A 17,309-nucleotide genomic window follows, 5' to 3' on the forward strand; every position below is an offset into this window, starting at 1 on the left:
TCAATGTACAAAAATATTTGTGCCAGACTTTGGTAAAGTTGGAGAAATATCCACAGATTAATTCAACTTGATAATGCACAACATGCTCATTTTGATCAGGACAAGTTTTTCTCTGAGTTAAACTAATCAGACTTTTCTCTGTGTGCAGCAGCTGTGAGATGAAGGCTTCAGGATGTCTACATAGAGTTTAAATATTTCTGAATATTTCACAAGTTCAACCTCAGGAATGAAGCTTCACCACAATCGTTTTGACAGCTCTGGTCTCTGCTGATCAAACTACAACTCTTAGATTAGAACTACAGATGTCTAAATATGATTTTAGGATTATTATTAGTTTTATTATTATTATAATAATAATTATTATTATTAGTTATTCTGACAGGACAACATGAAACATTGTGATTTTAAGTCTTTTAGTAATTATTATTTATTAATGACTCATGTCCAAGAAGTAGATAAAAAGAAAACAAAGAAACGAGACAAAAATATTTAACTTAATCATTCACTGCAGTTTTACTCATCTATAAGATAAAAGTATTTGAAACATTGCTGACAGCATCTGCTGTGACGTCTCTGTGCAGCAACTATAAACATCTGTGACTCCTGATTGTTCACATCAGTTTGAGTTTGTTTGATAAGCGTGCATGTGCATGTAGGTTTGGTTTGTTCCTTGCAGGTTGTTTTGGACATTAAACAGAATACATTTGTGGTCAGAGACACTGATAACATTGCATCACATAGCGTCTGAGACAAGACTGAATAAAGAAGTCTAAGGAGCTTGGAAAGAAAAGCGTCTGGACTTCTTTAAGTTGCTTGAAGACGTTTCACCTCTCATCCGAGAAGCCTCTTCAGTTCTAAGGTCAAATGGCCGAGAGTCCCAGATTTAAACCCAGTGGGAGTTTCCCCCCGAGAGGGACAAAAGGACCCCCTGATGATCCTCTACCTAATCACATGAGCCAAGGTGTGAAAGCGGGTGTGGGTCCCAATCAGCCAGGGTTTCGGGTGAGCTCATTGTGAAACCTGGCCCCACCCTATCATGTGATTTCCTGAGGTCAGATGGCCCAGGATGTGAGTGGGCGTTAAGGCGTCTGGGAAGGATCTCAGAACTGGATTATTGATGGCAGACAGTTGGTGTCGTAAACCACCGCCTCTGTTCAAAGATGGTCGCTCACAGTGGACGTAAATGGCCTTTTCTTTCCAAGCTCCTTAGACTACGATGACCTGGATGACTGAGAACCTTCACAGACACTGAATAAAGAACTGTTAGGATTTGGCTCCCTAAGCATTTGGGATGGACTCTGTGGGTTCAGGGAAAAGGAATGATTTGACAAACAGATCAGGTGTGCATATAAGCTGTGTTAGCAGCTCTGTACTTGTAACGTGCAGTGGAGATGAAGCTGGCCGTGGAGGTGTGCAAGTGGATACTGAATGAGCAACAGCTTCTGACTGTCCACAAGTTCTCATTTATTTAAAATATCAAAAACAAAAGTGCTACCTCTACCACACATTACTTGGAGCACGTTAGTCCGGTTACACACGGGAGAAACCATTATAGGGAGAGAAGAACAAAAAGAGGATCTGGACGCCTCCAGTGTTCAGATACTCTGTTGTCTCTCTCCCAGCAGGAGATGAAACAGAGCGTTCACTGGAAGTGAGAGAGTCCCAGGTATGGAAGGGTTGCATGTTCACAACATGATAAAGCCCTGCGTCCACATCGGAGTCCACCCAAGTGAGTCTGTAATTAACACCACTGACTCTGAGACTTACACAATGCTCCCTCAAACAGTGGTGCAAGTTTAGCAGTAAAGTTAGACGTTAGACTGAGCATCTGACCTGGGGTGCGTCTTAACTCTCACATGGTCACCAACAAGAAAAGTAGCATGTCAATGTCTCACATCATAGTAATGTTTTTGTCTGTCATGGCTATAGTCAAGAGCCGCTCTGGCATAGTCATGAGCTTCCTGTAGGGAGGCTCTAAGAGTCTCAGGGTAAGGTACCCCCGGTTGATCAACACTTGCCGTAAGAAGGCTGAGTGATAAGGTCAAGCAGGGTGTCTAACTCACGACCATAAAGCATCATGGCAGGAGTCATACCAGAGCAAAGCAAATCTGAGGGAGAAACTTGGTGCTTATCACCTACATAAGTGCAGATTACAGTCTTCAGAGTCTGGTTGATGCGTTGTAGCATTTGTCTGAGGGTGATATGCTGTAGTGAGTCTGTACACCGAGCCTAAGGCAGAAACAGCATGTTCAAAAAGCTCACTCACAAAAGGAGACCCTCTGTCAGAAATCAGGTAAGTGGGTGTACCAAGTCTAGCAAAAATGTCAGTGACAAATTTACCAGCTGCTACCTGAGATGTACAGTCGTGGCCAAACGTTTTGAGAATCATATATGTATTGGAAATTGGAAAAGTTGCTGCTTAAGCTTTTATAATAGCAATTTGCACCTTTCCACTGCATTTCATTGGTGTCATTCAAGGACCTGCTGAGATCATTTCAGTAATTGTCTTGTTAACTCAGGTAAGGTCCTGAAAAAGAAGGGCCAACACTGCAAATACTGAGTCTCTGCATAAATGTCATGTAAATGACATTGAGCTCCACTCATACTTATTGGAAACCAGGTAAAGACCATTCCGCAACACAACACACATACCTTAGCCGCCAGACGTAAAAGACACATTTCGGCAAAAAGAGGGACCCAGGGTACACACGCATATGATCCTCGGCTGAATTCACCAACTTGGATAGACTCCATAGGAGTGCCCAGGGGAGTTCCAAACGAGTATAAGCTGGCAGACCAGGTAGCTTCAGGATTTGAAAGTATATTCATTTGGGTAACGCCTAATAAGAATGTTGATCGCATTAACTATATTCATTACAACTTGCTGAGACTCTCTAACCTTACCAGGGACGCCATGGAAGGGTTTGCAGAACAATTGGGTCCGAGTTCGCTGATGGGAGTGCAAAATCGAATGGCCCTTGACATGTTGGTGGAGAAAGGAGGCGTCTGTCCCATGTTCGGAGACATGTGCTGCACCTTTATCCCCAATAATACTGCCCCAGATGGCTCAGTAACCCGAGCTCTGGAGGGCCTGAAAACCTTGTCTAAAACCATGCATGAGCACTCAGGTATCGGAAACCTGCTGGAGTCCTGGGTGGCATCCGTGTTTGGACGGTGGAAAGGTTTGGCCATGTCGGTAATGCTTTCCCTGGCCACACTTTTAGGGATACTGGTCATCTGTGGTTGTTGTGTCATTCCTTGTGTCAGAGGATTGTTGGTAAAGATAATGGCAAGGGCTGCGGACCCCGGACGGGTGGATTCAATCTACCAGATGAACTTAGAAGCCATAGAGTGGGGCAGGGAGTGATACAACACAAGATGTGGTGACATTCCTTTTTGGAATGTCAAAAGAGGCAAATGTGGAGATACAGAAATTCTTTTATTGCTGCCAAATAACCTGCATTATTATAATTGCATTAATAACATTCTTTACAGCATTATTCCATTAATAATATTTCTTACAGGGTTGATATTGTATTAAAGATGTTTGTCATCATATTAACCTTTTCTATTACAGGTGTAGTTATGATCATTTTACACACATTGCATATTTGTGCTTATTCAGAGTTGATGTTCAGTCTATTAAAGGTCTTGAGCTTTGTGAAGCGTTATGACTTCACAATCCATGGTGTGGGTGACTTAGAACATAGAAGGATAACTGCATACATGCTTACAATACACATAATGTAGGAACAGGCCTGAGCAAAGGCCCAAATGTATTCAGCTTCTTGTTGCAACCTGTTGCACTTTAGTCTACTTGGTGAGAGATTACCGGAGTCAACAACCAGCCCTCAGAGACCCTGAGGACTTGAAGTTTATTGCCTGGTTTGGAAGGTGTTATAGAAATGAGAAGTTCTATGTCTGTTTATAGCCATCTAAGATGTACCGTTGACTGTAATCGATGTATTTTAATCTGTAATTGACGCACAAGGGGGCGTAAACCCCGATGCTATAAAATCATCATCCAGTGTATTTTTATCAGAAGACATATGCTGATATTTCTTCTCCTGTGTGTTAACTCTTTAAAACCGGTCAGAGCGGGCACGCTCCGTTTTGCGCAACTACTTTTAAAATTCCGGTAGCACTGCAACCACGTAAGCTAGTGCAATAATTTTTTTTACATATGAAACCGGAGGAGTTGTACTTACATCTTATGCCATCAGCTTGTCCTAGGTCACAGTTTCCTTCCACATATAGCTTTGCAAAAACTGCATAAAAAGCACTTGCAGCAACAAAAACATAATATTCCAGAAACACGCTTTGCCGATCCGATCAGCTGTTCATAACACTCCCTATGTTGGAATAGACCTCAGCGCGAACTATCGCATGTCCGCCATGACCTGCCCAAAACCGGAAGTGACGTCATATTCGCGGAAATGTAGTTTGTTTTACCATCAGGGCCTCATCAGCCTATACTGGTGTTTTTAAAAGTTATCTTTGACTTTATGACTTTCTGTGTCGTTTCTGGGATGCTTAGAACTCAAATTGCACTGCTGGAAATAGTTTATTTTGATGCATATGCTGCTTTTTTGCAAATTTGCACTATAGTATTTATTTTCGTTTTTCCTACAGTATATAAAAATTGGTATATTTCAAAAATAAAACTATGAAGACACTCAAAATAAATTTCCTGTGGTGGGAAACTATTTTGTGCAACTTTTTTGTATTTAAAGCCTCTTAAATTTCTCTAACTAGAAATATATGTTAAAAAAAACAAAAACGATTTTTAATTTTTTTGTAGTTTATTGCAATTTTTTGCAATTTATGTAATTACTATGCACTTAATGCATACATATTATTAAAATTTAGGCTGTAATGGTTGTATTGATGTATAGCAACTTGAAACGCTCCCAAAAATGGCACTACAGCATGTAAAAATATAATATAAGCTCAGTTCTGAGTTCCTTTTGTGACTGAGGACTACCAGTTCAGCCCAGGACCACATGTGTAGGTGTGGAGGATGAGGACACCCTGGAGGGTGTCACTGAGACTGTGTGTGCATCAAGTCTGTGAAGCTTTCATCTTCCACTGATCAGAGCGATGACCTTTAAGCTCTGCAAACCTTTGTTTGCTTTCTAGAGCAGTGTATCATCCTCACAGTGCACAGCTGGCATGTTTCTGTTAGCTTAGCCACCACGCTAAAGTCAAACTACACACTGCTAGCAGCTGTTTCTATAATAGTTTAGGATCCAGATGTGTGACGTCTAAATTTTCACCTCTGATTAAAATAAATAGTTAAAAATAGCCAATTTTGTCCAAATGTGTCTTAAAACAGATAAACTGACAGCTACAGCTGAGCCTGTTTGTCCTTGGACACTCCTACAGAGATGCATTTTACATCAGACAAGAAACTGACATCAGTTCATGTTACTAACAGCTCACCTCTCTGCAACTTTAAAACTATTGGGTTCATCTTTAGACGCGTCACTCTGTAAGGACACAGAGCTGGGTGGAGGTCCAGGTGGGTTCCTGTGAATAATGATGGAGCAGTGATGTGAGTGCTGAGCTGTGACATGGAGAAGAGTCATGGACAGTTAGAGATGGTCATCTCACCTCTGAGCTTTGGTCTGGCTCTCATGTTCCCCACACAGAGTGCTTTTAGAGGGAGGGACTCCCTCCTCTCTGTCCTCACACTGATCCATGCTGCTCAATTTACATCAGCTCACACACACTTTCTACCTTCACCTGCAGAGGAAACAAATCATTCATGTGCACATCAGCTGAAATCCTCCTTTCCATCATGTGTGCTGTCCAAATATCAGCTGCTTCTTTCCTGCTTCATTCTCAGTGTCAGCTGAGAGAATGACAAACCCACTGTGTGTCAACATTTGATGGATGATGACACAGAAATGTGAAATGATATTGACCTAAATCTGTCCTGATGATAAAGAGAAGCTTTGATGAGTTGTAACTGACTGAGGTGTTACTAGGATGTAGAAACACTGGGGCTCAGCCCTGAAATCTTTGCTATCTTCACTTGATAACAGCAGCTGTTTAAAGTTACTGAGTGTGTCTGACAGTAAATGAATGTAAATGTGAGACACTGTGTGCTCACAGCTAAAGGCTGCAGTCAGCTGTGTTAGCGCGTCTTTCACACAATGATCCTTTAATAAACACTCAGAGCTCCGTGTTGATGAAGTAATCATGTGTGCTGACATGCTGACAGTGTGAGTTCAGAGCTTCTATTGAGCCATAATGGCTCCTTTAAACTGGCTCTGATCTGTCAGACGCTCACCTCTTCTTCACTGTCTCATCAATCTGCTGCACTCTTCATCTCCTCTCTCTCCGCTGTCCTGGATGGAAAAACAAACCAATTAGCATGAGCCAATCAAACTCTGTCCAGATCCTGCAGCTACAGGCTGATATGTAATCAAAATCTTCATCAATCAGCATCTGCTGCTGTTTATTCTGCTGGACTCTGAGCTCTTTATGACCTCTTTCTGCACAGACACAACGCTCCCTTTTCATTTTGAATTCAATATTTTAATAATCACTGTCCTATTACAGTGTATTTGTGTACATCTGATTTATTTCACACAGACGAATGTGTTGTGTCTTCAAATGTCCAAAAGAGTTTAATAACATACAGTGAACAAGGAAAAAGTCCATGAACCTTTAAATGTCTCCTTCTTTAATGCAAGCTTTGAATAAACACGCATCTGTGTGTCTTTGAACAACACAAAGACACAATCTTAAACTGGGGAACAATCGTATATTTTTCATCCAGTACGACAGAAATAAAGAAAGTGAGGTTGTTACAGTCCCATCAGTGTAATGTTTACAATTACTTTAAAAATTAAATGATCATAAGATGCTGCTTATATCTGTAACTCAGATTAACAAAACAAGGGGAAACAGTTTGTCTCGTGTCCATAACAAAGAGCAAGTGTTTCACACAGAGTCTAAGGCTACGTTTACACTGCAGGTCTTAATGCTCAATTCCGATTCTTTGATCAAATCTTATTTTTTTGTCTGCTTGTTCACACTACAAATAAAATGCGACAGCAAACGCTCTCCAGTGTGAACGCTCAAAGCGGCTCGCATGCACAAAAGATGTCACACACAATGCGTTCTGTTTAGACCCAGAGCAAACAATATTGTTTTACTGATGGCCCTTAAAATAAAGACTTCGGACTTTACGTTTCACAATGTTTGCTTTAAGTTATTTTGTTATTTACATAATAATGTATATAACCTAATAATTATCCTTATTGCTGTTTTAGAGGAGCGGTGCTTCAAAGGATAGTTGCAGATTTCTGTCAGAATCTGCAGAAAATACAGTAAAAATAAAATGTTCACGTTTCTCCAACGTTGTCTTCCCAACAGTTTCACTGACATCTACACTGGATGGCCAGGAAGCGTTCGCGATGTCTTCTCGGGGCGCTGATAATCGGCGTCTGTCTCGTGTCAGTGACGTAAAAGATGGATTTAATGCAACCTGACCGTTCAAACAGCAGTCGCTTTCTAAAACATCGGATATGTATCGGATTCAGTACCACATACGAAAGTGACCCACATCGGATTTGAAAATATCGGATTTGTGTCGTTCACACTGTCATACCAACAAAACAACTGAATCCTTTTAGAGGTGAATCGTTGTATCTACAGCCTCCGAGGAAACCGGTGACTTCACGTCACTTGTAATGAAGCACAGATTTCTACCAACTGATGGTTCCTGTATCACATCTGTACAAAATTCAATAAAAGTCAAATTGCTAACTGTTGTCTGTTGTCTCCACATATCTTACATCTATGCAGTTCTTATTGGCCATGACAAAAATACATTTGAGTGCAAAGGAACCATGGAAAGTGTCTCACATGGTGTGTTAGCTGAAACTACGCAAGTTAGCCCAGAGAGCACATGTGGATACGCTAGCATCCATTCACAGGCTAACACAGCTAAGAAATCATTAGCAGCTTCTACAATCACATTTCCAACAAAACATCGTATCCTGACTGGTTTTATAACTCAGACACCGGACTGTGAACACAATTCACTTTGCAAATGAACGAGATTCACCAGGATCTTCTTCACAGAATAAACTCTGTGGTTCAACACGTTACCGGACAGAAACTTTGACAACAGCTTTGTGCATCTACAAAACAAAATCAGGGCTCAAAACCTCGTTTCATGGAGCTAAATAAACACAGGCTCTATATACAGAGAAACTCACCCTGCTCCATGCACACAGATGCAGTGAAATCATCAGTAGTAGTGATGTGTCGGTCGGAAACGAAACGGCTCTTAGAGCCGATTCTTTGCCGTGAACGACGCGAGCCGGCTCCTTATCCGAGCCGTGTTTTGTTTTGTTTTTTTCTTTCTCTCACCCTCTCTCTCGTATGGAAGCCCGTTTCCGCCACTAAAAAACCCCCCCAAAAAACGATACTTAACTCGAAATTTCGAGTTATCTTTCTGGAAATTTTGACTTCGCAACTCGAATTTTCGACTTAGCAACTCGAAATTATGAGAAAAATAACTCAAAATGTCGAGAAAATAACTCAAAATTTCGAGTTAGCTCTGCCAATCAGTAATCTACGTGAATAACGTCATTTCCGTGTTACCCGGAAGCTGAAGCCCTCAGCTACAAATGCTACAGATATGCTAACAGTATTACAGATACGGATCATGAATTTACACATTGCTGAGTATTTTAACCGTGGCTTCACAAATGAGGAGATTCTTGCGTTATTAGTTGAATCACATGGTATTACTATCAGCCTTTGTACACTTGAAAGGATTTTACACAACAACCGACTTTGGCGCAGAAAGAACAAAACAGAGGTGGGAGAGGTGGCAGCTTTTATACAAGCACAATTGGCAACCTCAGGACAGTGTCATGGGTATCGTTGGATGCACCAGAAGTGTTGGATGAATGGCATTGTTACTGACAGAGAAACCGTTCGTCTTCTGCTCCGTTTATTCGATGGAGAAGGTGTGGATTTGAGGTCACGTAGACGACTGCGGAGGCGAGTGTATCATAGCAGAGGCCCCAACTATGTGTGGCATATCGATGGCTACGATAAGCTGAAGCCATTTGGGATTGCAATCAGTGGATGCATTGACGGCTTTTCAAGGAGTGTAATATGGCTAGACGCTTACAAGACAAATAATGACCCGAGAGTAATTGCTGTCTACTTCATGGATGCCGTGATTCAACAAGGTGGTTGCCCTGATCGAGTGAGATTAGATCTAGGAACAGAAAACGTCCATGTGGCTCACATGCAACGATTTTTGCACTTTACAGACTGTAATAGAGACCAGGGGTTCCATTACCTTGTTTGTATTGTTAGTAATTAATTGATGGATTGGGAATTTAAATTAGTATAATAAAGAAAAACACATTAGTTCTTATGAATTCTTTATTAGGTTATTTGACATGCAGTTAATCATTTGTCAACCTAAATATATGTGAAATGAGAACTTTAAAGGTACTCACCTGTCCGGGTTGCTTCTTACAGGATGTGGAGCAAAAGGGTGAAAGCAGCTCAATCACCTGCTTAAGAGCTCCTGGAGCAGACCAGTGTGCCAGGTTAGGGAGTATGGATAAAGAGGGTTTTAATTTATATAGTAATGGGTGAAGCTTATGTTATTGGTTTGTTTATAGTACGTGTTGGAAATATGTATATGTTTGTGATGTGCTTTAATGTTATTGTATGTTTCTTTGTGTGGAGGGTTATGTTTTCATTTTGATTAGTTAACCCCCATACTTGGGCTATTCCGGATACTTACCTGAAAAGGTAGAGTATAAAAGGAAGCCATTTTGTTTAGTTGTAGTTAGTGTTTTGTGCTGTTATCATGCTCCTTCTTTAATAAAGTGCCAATCCATGGATGTATTTTACTCCAGTCTCGCGTCATATTATTGGACAGAACCTATGACCGCCGGCCAAAACTGACATTAATATTTATTCATCTGGGAGAAAAATCTGAGGGACATTAAAAATGTGTTTTTCAACAGAGACAAGAACATAAATATAACAGAACAGGTAAATGAACATATTTCAAGTAAACAGCTGGACTGATCAGGTCCAAACACAGAGTGATAAACTTGTCAAACAGCTGTCATATCTTTATATATAAGCTCTTTATAAATCCTGTTCACTGCAGTCTGTTTACTAATAATGTCAAACTGTTAGAAACAGAAACATCAGAATTGTCTTTGTTCACATAAACCTGTCTGGGATCCTTTGTTGTTCTTTTGATGCAGAGTTACATTATAAATATAAAGAGTTATTTCAGAGTCTCATCAGTTTTCCTGCATGTCTTTATTGAACACATCAGCAGGGCTGAAGCTCTCATGTTAAACACACACTGATCTATGGACACGTTCATGTGTTTCTAACAGCATCATAACCAGGCTGTTATCAGCCTGCACTAACATGATGTCACACACACTGAATGTAACAGTGACAGTTTACATCATCACACAATCAGCTGTGATTGTTTCACTGTCATCAAACTAGTCAACAGGAAGTAGAATCAATAGAAACCAATCATTTACTGACAGCATGTCTGATTGAAATAAGTGCAGATTATGTATGAAGTATAACTGCACACAGTAACTGTGTTACAATAAGGACTTAACAGCGCCCTCTGCTGGAGTGTTTCAGTACTGCGTTAACTAGAATACACCACCTCCTCCTCCTCCTCACACCACCTGCTACAGCTCTACTCTTCTATGACTACAGTCATCCACAGCACTGATGTGAGGTCACATGGTTCATATGTAAGGAGCACAGAGACGTCCTAGCAGCTGACCTCAGGTCAGTTTAATGACTGTGAGCAGCAGCTGTGTTATTGTCGCTGTGACAGGGAGACACTCTCAGACACAGCGCTCATGTCAGCTTGTTCTCATGCAGGAGGATCAGGAGCTCCATGTTTGTCTTTATGTTTGAATCATGATGTGTTTGTGCCATCAGAGTCTGTCATGAGTACTCAGGGTTTCACAGCAGCTCTTCTGAATGCTGACGAGGACTCCAACCTCATGTTTCACCTCTCTGAGCTTCTGATGTCTGTGAACACTCGTGTTTCTTCTCTGGGCTCATCTGGACAAAAACACCTTTCTGTGTTTGGCTCCAGCCTCATTCTGACTGACAGGAAGTGTGTTATCCATGAGCTGCACTTCTTTGTTTCCTGCTGTGTTTCCTGTCTGTGGACAAACACGAGTGTTTCAGCTGAGGACTTGGTTCCTTCCACCTGTCCATACAGGACATCATGCTGTCTTTTCTCTTTAAATGCAGCTCCAGGTCCTTCCACGTGCTGCTCTGTATTTGTGCAGTTTGTAGTCTGTCCTGGGAAACGTAGCACACATGGTGTTCTGCTGTTTCCTCCTTTCACTGAGTGTGAAACACTGACGCTGTGCTGTTGTTCACAGAGGGGAGCTGATTCTAGCTGCAGCTGGACTCTGTCATCTAACTGAATGTGTTGGTGCTGATCACGGGGCTCTGAGGGGGGAGCAGCAGGAGGACGCTGGATACTGACGTCAGTGTATCTGTGGAAGCTCACACAGCGTGTCTCTGTCATTCAATATTGTGCTATATATTGTATCTATGCAAAGATAAACAGACTGTGTGTTCACTGGTCTCTGTGCTGCTGACTGCTTTGCTGCAGCTCTGATGTCATCATCACTCCCTCCTCCACCCTCAGCAATCCCAGCATGCTGCTGTGGTGCACACAGGACCCCATCCTCACTCTACACCTGAGCCATAGACCACACCCTCCACCTCAATATACACCACAGTTTTCTCTGCTATGGAAATGAGATCAGGAGGAAATCATTATTATTATTATTTAATAAATGCTCACATTAATGTGGGCTTATTTGTTTTCATATTAGAAACATTAGTTGAGTGTTTTTAGTATAAAATGGTGAAAGTCCCTCTTTTTGCTCCTCCCCTCACCTGTGGATGGACGGTGCTGTTACCATGGTGACAGCTGTGAGCTTGGATGTGTTTCAGTCCTGCCTGGTTATCACTGCAGGAATCTTTCACATTTATTACAGGTAATAACTCTGATTTTTCTGTGTATTATGAACTAAATGTATCCTGATACACACAGAGATGGATGAGCAGAGGTCACATGATGAAAGAAAAACATGGAGTCTTTGATTTATTTAGATATTTATTGATGAATGCAAACAGACCCTGACACTGAACCATCGTCGAGCTTTCACAGAACAAACCTGATCACATGACCTGCTGACCCAAACAGTGAAAAGCTCCATGGCAACAACAACAAACAGCCTCACATATGTTAACAGAGGCTGTTAGAAGCACAGAGTCTTTACAGTCTTTCTCCTGTTTGTACACAGATCTCTGCACCAGTGGCGGCTCCTGAAAAAAATCTCAGGGGGGGCAATTTTTATGATATCGACTAAAATGACCCATTTAATGAGTACATCAAACAACACAATTTTAATTTAAATTTAAAATGAACAACCATATTCTGGCCATTTGTATAGATTTGTAAAAATGAACAACCATATTCTGGCCATTTGTATAGATTTGTAAAAATGAACATGAACAGATTTTTTTTTTTTTTGAATGAATGAAAAATAACTATTGAAAACAACAACTGTAAACTGATTGGGGGGGTGGGCTAAAGAGAGAAAGAGAGAGGGATGGAGAAAGAGAGTAAATATGGTTAAGGGTTCTTATTTGTACAAGAACTTTGCTCGTCTGTCTTTCTGAGTGGCAAATTTCTCGATGACCCTGGTGTTGAAATCAGGAAGTTCTTGTGTGAGTTTTTTCTCTATGGACAGCATAGCCAGAGCGTTGAGCCGATCCTGAGCCATATTGTTTCTCAGGAAAGTTTTTATCCTCTTTAAAGTAGAGAAACACCTCTCCGATTCTGATGTTGTCATTGGTGTGGTGATGAGGATGTTAAGAAGACTTACAGTTTCGGTGAATGTGTCTTGAAGGTTGTTTTCCATCAGAACCTGATAGAGCGCCAGCGCACCACTACAACTCTGAAACTCCTCGTTGTCGTAGATCAGGGACAGTTCTGTTTTAAGTCTGGCTTTGTCCAATGAGGGATAGGCTTCCACTGTGGTTTGTAGTGCTGCATCTGGAAAATTTTTGCTGTGTTGTTGGAACAAGTCTCCTTGCAACAGAGTGGCGCTGACAAGGTGCTTGGTGAAAGAAAACCTCTCCTTGGCATGGCTCATAATGGTGTCGCACACCTATCCAATAATATATAATTGGTAAGAGTTAGATTCAGTGGTAAGACTTTGGCACATGTCTCATGTTAATCATTATTCTGAAAAAAAAAATCTGTCCATAACAAAACAAAACAGTCATGACCACTATATCAAATGACATCTGACAGCATCGTCATTAGATTTTATCTGATGATCCGATTTAAATCAGACCAAGCAGCTAGTGCTTACCTCCAGTGCCAAATGGTGTTGCCTGTCTTCCCCCAATGTTCTCTGTCTCTTTGTGGGTGGGTCTTGAACAGGTCCCCTGTACTCCTCATCCACAACCAGATTAGGAAGTGCCTCCCTGATCCAATACATAAGTTTCATTAATGGCTTCTGAAAACTGAATAGGGATATATTAACCAAACACAAACCAAACAAAGGTTGTGTTCTAATTACCGGGAATTACCGGATTTAATTAATAACCGGACCTGGTTTAATGGCTGGGGGAAAACCAGTGCAAGTAAATAAAGGCCCTGGCCATAATTTCAGGAAATAGCCTATGGTATAGGCTACATCAAATCATTACTGGGAATATACTTCATCAAATATACTTAATCAAATATTTTTCATAAAATTACTTCAAAGGCTGATATAAATCAAAATTATCTGAATTCCATTAAACATTTAAGTCACAGAACACAGAATATATGCAGAGAATTTGATAGAATCTATGCATAGATAATTAACATTTATTCTAGGTTACATATTTATGCTTTTATGCCTACCTGATAGCCTGCATGCGGCTGATGAATGTCTGGGTGATCCCTGCGATGGTGACAGAATCGATGTTTCTCTTCTGTAGGTGGTTATACAGCATGTCTACATGTGGCATTATCTTGTGAAACAAGGCCAGGAAAAAACAGAAAGCTTCGTCTTCCAGCATTCTCACGAAACCACCGGCATCTCTCTTTGTAGGGGCATCAAATCCTTCACTGTTACGGATGGTCTGAAAACACCTCACCAGATCGTCTTTATGTTCATACACTGTATTCACAGCACGACTGTTGAAGTTCCAACGGGTTGCCGATGCACTTGGAAGTCGGTGCGCCACCACCTCGTCAAGCACTGCAGTCCTCTTGCTCGATTTAGTAAAAAAAGAAGCGAATCCTGCTATGTCGGAAAAAAAGTGACTGATTTGAGGGATGTGGGAGGTTGCTTGTTGCATTACCAGGTTTAACTGATGGGCATAACAATGTACGTAGTGAGCGTTAGCATAAATGTCCTGTATCTTACGCTGCACTCCTCCAGTGGTACCCCTCATTACAGCGGCCCCATCGTAGGCCTGGGCGATCAACTTTCTCTCTTGTCCCTGGGGGAGGATGAAGCGCAGCCTCTCCGATAAGGCACTGGCTACTGCATCTGCACAAGCATTGGGTAGCTTGATGAATTCAAAAAAACGCTCTTGAATACGGTTTCGTTGGTCAATGTATCTTAGCACCATGACTAACTGACAGTGTGTAGAAATGTCAGTGGTTTCATCAGCTTGAATGGCTAAAAACTTCGCTGCCTTTACTTCTTCCACGATCCTTTCTCTCAGAACTGCCAACATGCAATCCAGGATCTCGTTCTGGACTGTTTTCGAGGTGCCTTTAAATACAGTAGCATTTTCAAGGTGTTGCCTCAAGTCGTGATCAATTGATGCCATCAAGTCGACTAAACCTCTAAAAATCCCTGGATTGTCTGAGGAATCACTTTCATCATGTCCCCGCATTGCTAGCTCAAAAGCACCACAAAACTTAATACAATCGATGATTTTAGATAAAATATGACGGTTTTTATCTACCTCTTCGTTGTGCCTTCTTAAAGCAATCCGATGTCCATCATCTAGCTGCGCCGCTATGCTAGTTTTCCCTAGCACAGCTAGCTTTACACTGTTGTCCATATGAACTCGTGAGCTTTCATGTTTCTTGATTCGTTCGGAGAGGTGCTTTAAGTCGGTTTGTCCAGATTGTGTCCACGTCAAATCACACTTGTCACTTTTGAACAGTATGCACGGGAAACAAAAAAGTGCATTAGCTGTTCCACAGCCTGTCAGCCACGACTTGCGCTGGAACCAACTCCGACAAAAAGTCCTGTTGTATGCTTTTGACTTCTCCTTCGTTGCCTGGGTTAGTTGAATTTCGGGCTTGTCAGGTCCCAACTCTTTAACTTGCAGTTTTTCTGCCATTGTCCTTCTGGCAAAAGGGTAGGTTAGAAGCGATCTAACCGAATTTGGGGGAGGCTGTGCCTCAACCGTTAACAATACCGCTGCCATCGTCTCTCTCTGACCTTATAGCTCACTTAGGCTACTGACTGAGGTAAAATTCTAGAACAGCAAATCTTTGCGCGTTTTCTGCAGGGGCGCAATTTTAAGCGCCCCCAAACCATTTAATTCAGCGACGCTGATAGGTCAAATATTTATTATTTTCCCCTGGCAACCATTTAATGATAGGCTATTTCGCTGCATATCAAGGGCGCTTTGACGAGCGCCCCAGAAGAAGAAAAACACCGTTTGTTGGTTGAACTTTAATGAGTCAGCTGGTGAAAATGTTAAAATACGCCTGGCTGTATATGGGCACACACATAGTAAAACTATCATTGATGAATTTTTTAAAAATATATATTTTTACTCCTCCACATTTGGGGGGGCGGAGCCCGAGCGCCCCCTATGGGCCAGCCGCCACTGCTCTGCACATCTTCATCACAGTTACTCACAGACGTGCAGAGTGTGTGGATATCAAAGTTTCCACCATGTTTGTAGTCTGTACTGGGACTCATGGAGCATCTCTCTATGAGCACTCAGTGCTTTAAACAGTGAGTCCCAGTTTAACCAGCAGCCTTCACACCACACATCACACAGACATGGAAACTTCAAACCCTCAGACTGAAGTCACTGCCAGTCTCTGGCACCAGCGACTGCGCTAACAAACATACAGCAAACAGTGGTTTGGTAGAGAAAGCTGGTTGGGTAATACCAAGTATGCGGCGAAGGAGGCGGGGTTACATTACTAGATGATTAAACATGAAACTATTTTGCTGGCAGTAATTGAAATGATTAAAGAAAATCAAGATAATTCATAATTTTATAAACTGGAATGATGAAATTATATTGGCTGGATCTGATTATTGGGGGGTCATGACCCCCGTAACCCCCCTTTAAAAATTACGTGCCTGGTCCTGAGGTCAAATCCACCATCTTTGTTTCAGTGCTGAGCTTCATGTTCTCCCTCCGTGTTTGTGTGTTCAGTGATCATGTGTTCAGACTCATAATGATTACTCTCATAAATCCTGATCTTTGTATTTACTGTGTGTTGGATCAATAACTGAGATTCATCGTATCACACAGCTGTGCTGCTGCTGGGAACTGTGATGTCAGCACATCTGGAACAATACGAGGTATCTGCTACCAGACTGAGCAGGACGTGAGACCTGTGGACTGTTTAAAGCTGTCCCTCCACAGGTCACTCAGACCTGATCCACACCTCAGTGATATTCTCTGACTTCCTCAGTAGAGACAGAAACCATTCAGATCTGGGACGATCAGCTGACTGATGATGTCACACAGACTGTGTTTTTCAGGAACAGTGATTCTGATGTGAGCCTGCTAGCTGACAGCAGACCTGATGAAACCACATGTTCACATCTGTGAGGACAGACTGGACTCTTTGACTGCACCTTGGTTCTCCTCAGAGGTCTGTACAGGAGCATGTCCACCCCCACTGAAGATCTCAGTCACTGTGAAACATAGAAACCTGCTTGTGTGGCCTCTGCCTCACATGTAGATACAGCTACAGGTTTCTCTGTCAGTCAGACTGAAACAGTGTCCTGATGCTGCATCATTCAGCTCTGTGCCCCAGTCAGCATCACTGTGTCTACCAGTGTCAGTGTTTCTTTTCCTGTAACACTACACTCAGCACAGGCTCAGCTGGTATCCAGTGTTGGACTTTGGCTTCAGCTGCTGTGATAGATCCTCTAACATAGATCAGCTCTGCTACATTTTGTTAGATAAGTGCAGCTGCCTGTCATGTCCTGATGTTTCTCTGGGTCAGCAGCTTCTCCATCAGAGGTTCA

General features: G+C 41.9%; 1 protein-coding gene across 1 annotated transcript; it reads right to left on the bottom strand.

The window, feature by feature from the left end:
• Nucleotides 1-12,383: 12,383 nt before the first annotated feature.
• LOC109196960 (zinc finger MYM-type protein 1-like) lies at nucleotides 12,384-14,904 on the bottom strand. The gene is made up of 3 exons (XM_019351660.2): nucleotides 13,985-14,904; nucleotides 13,446-13,560; nucleotides 12,384-13,238 (listed from the first exon to the last, which is right to left on the bottom strand). The coding sequence occupies exons 1-3, from the start codon at nucleotides 14,902-14,904 to the stop codon at nucleotides 12,711-12,713; spliced, it is 1,563 nt and encodes a 520-aa protein (XP_019207205.1). The 3' UTR covers nucleotides 12,384-12,710.
• Between the last annotated feature and the right edge of the window lie 2,405 nt (nucleotides 14,905-17,309).

This window comes from Oreochromis niloticus, linkage group LG3, assembly GCF_001858045.2.
Source record: "Oreochromis niloticus isolate F11D_XX linkage group LG3, O_niloticus_UMD_NMBU, whole genome shotgun sequence".
NCBI lineage: Eukaryota > Metazoa > Chordata > Actinopteri > Cichliformes > Cichlidae > Oreochromis > Oreochromis niloticus.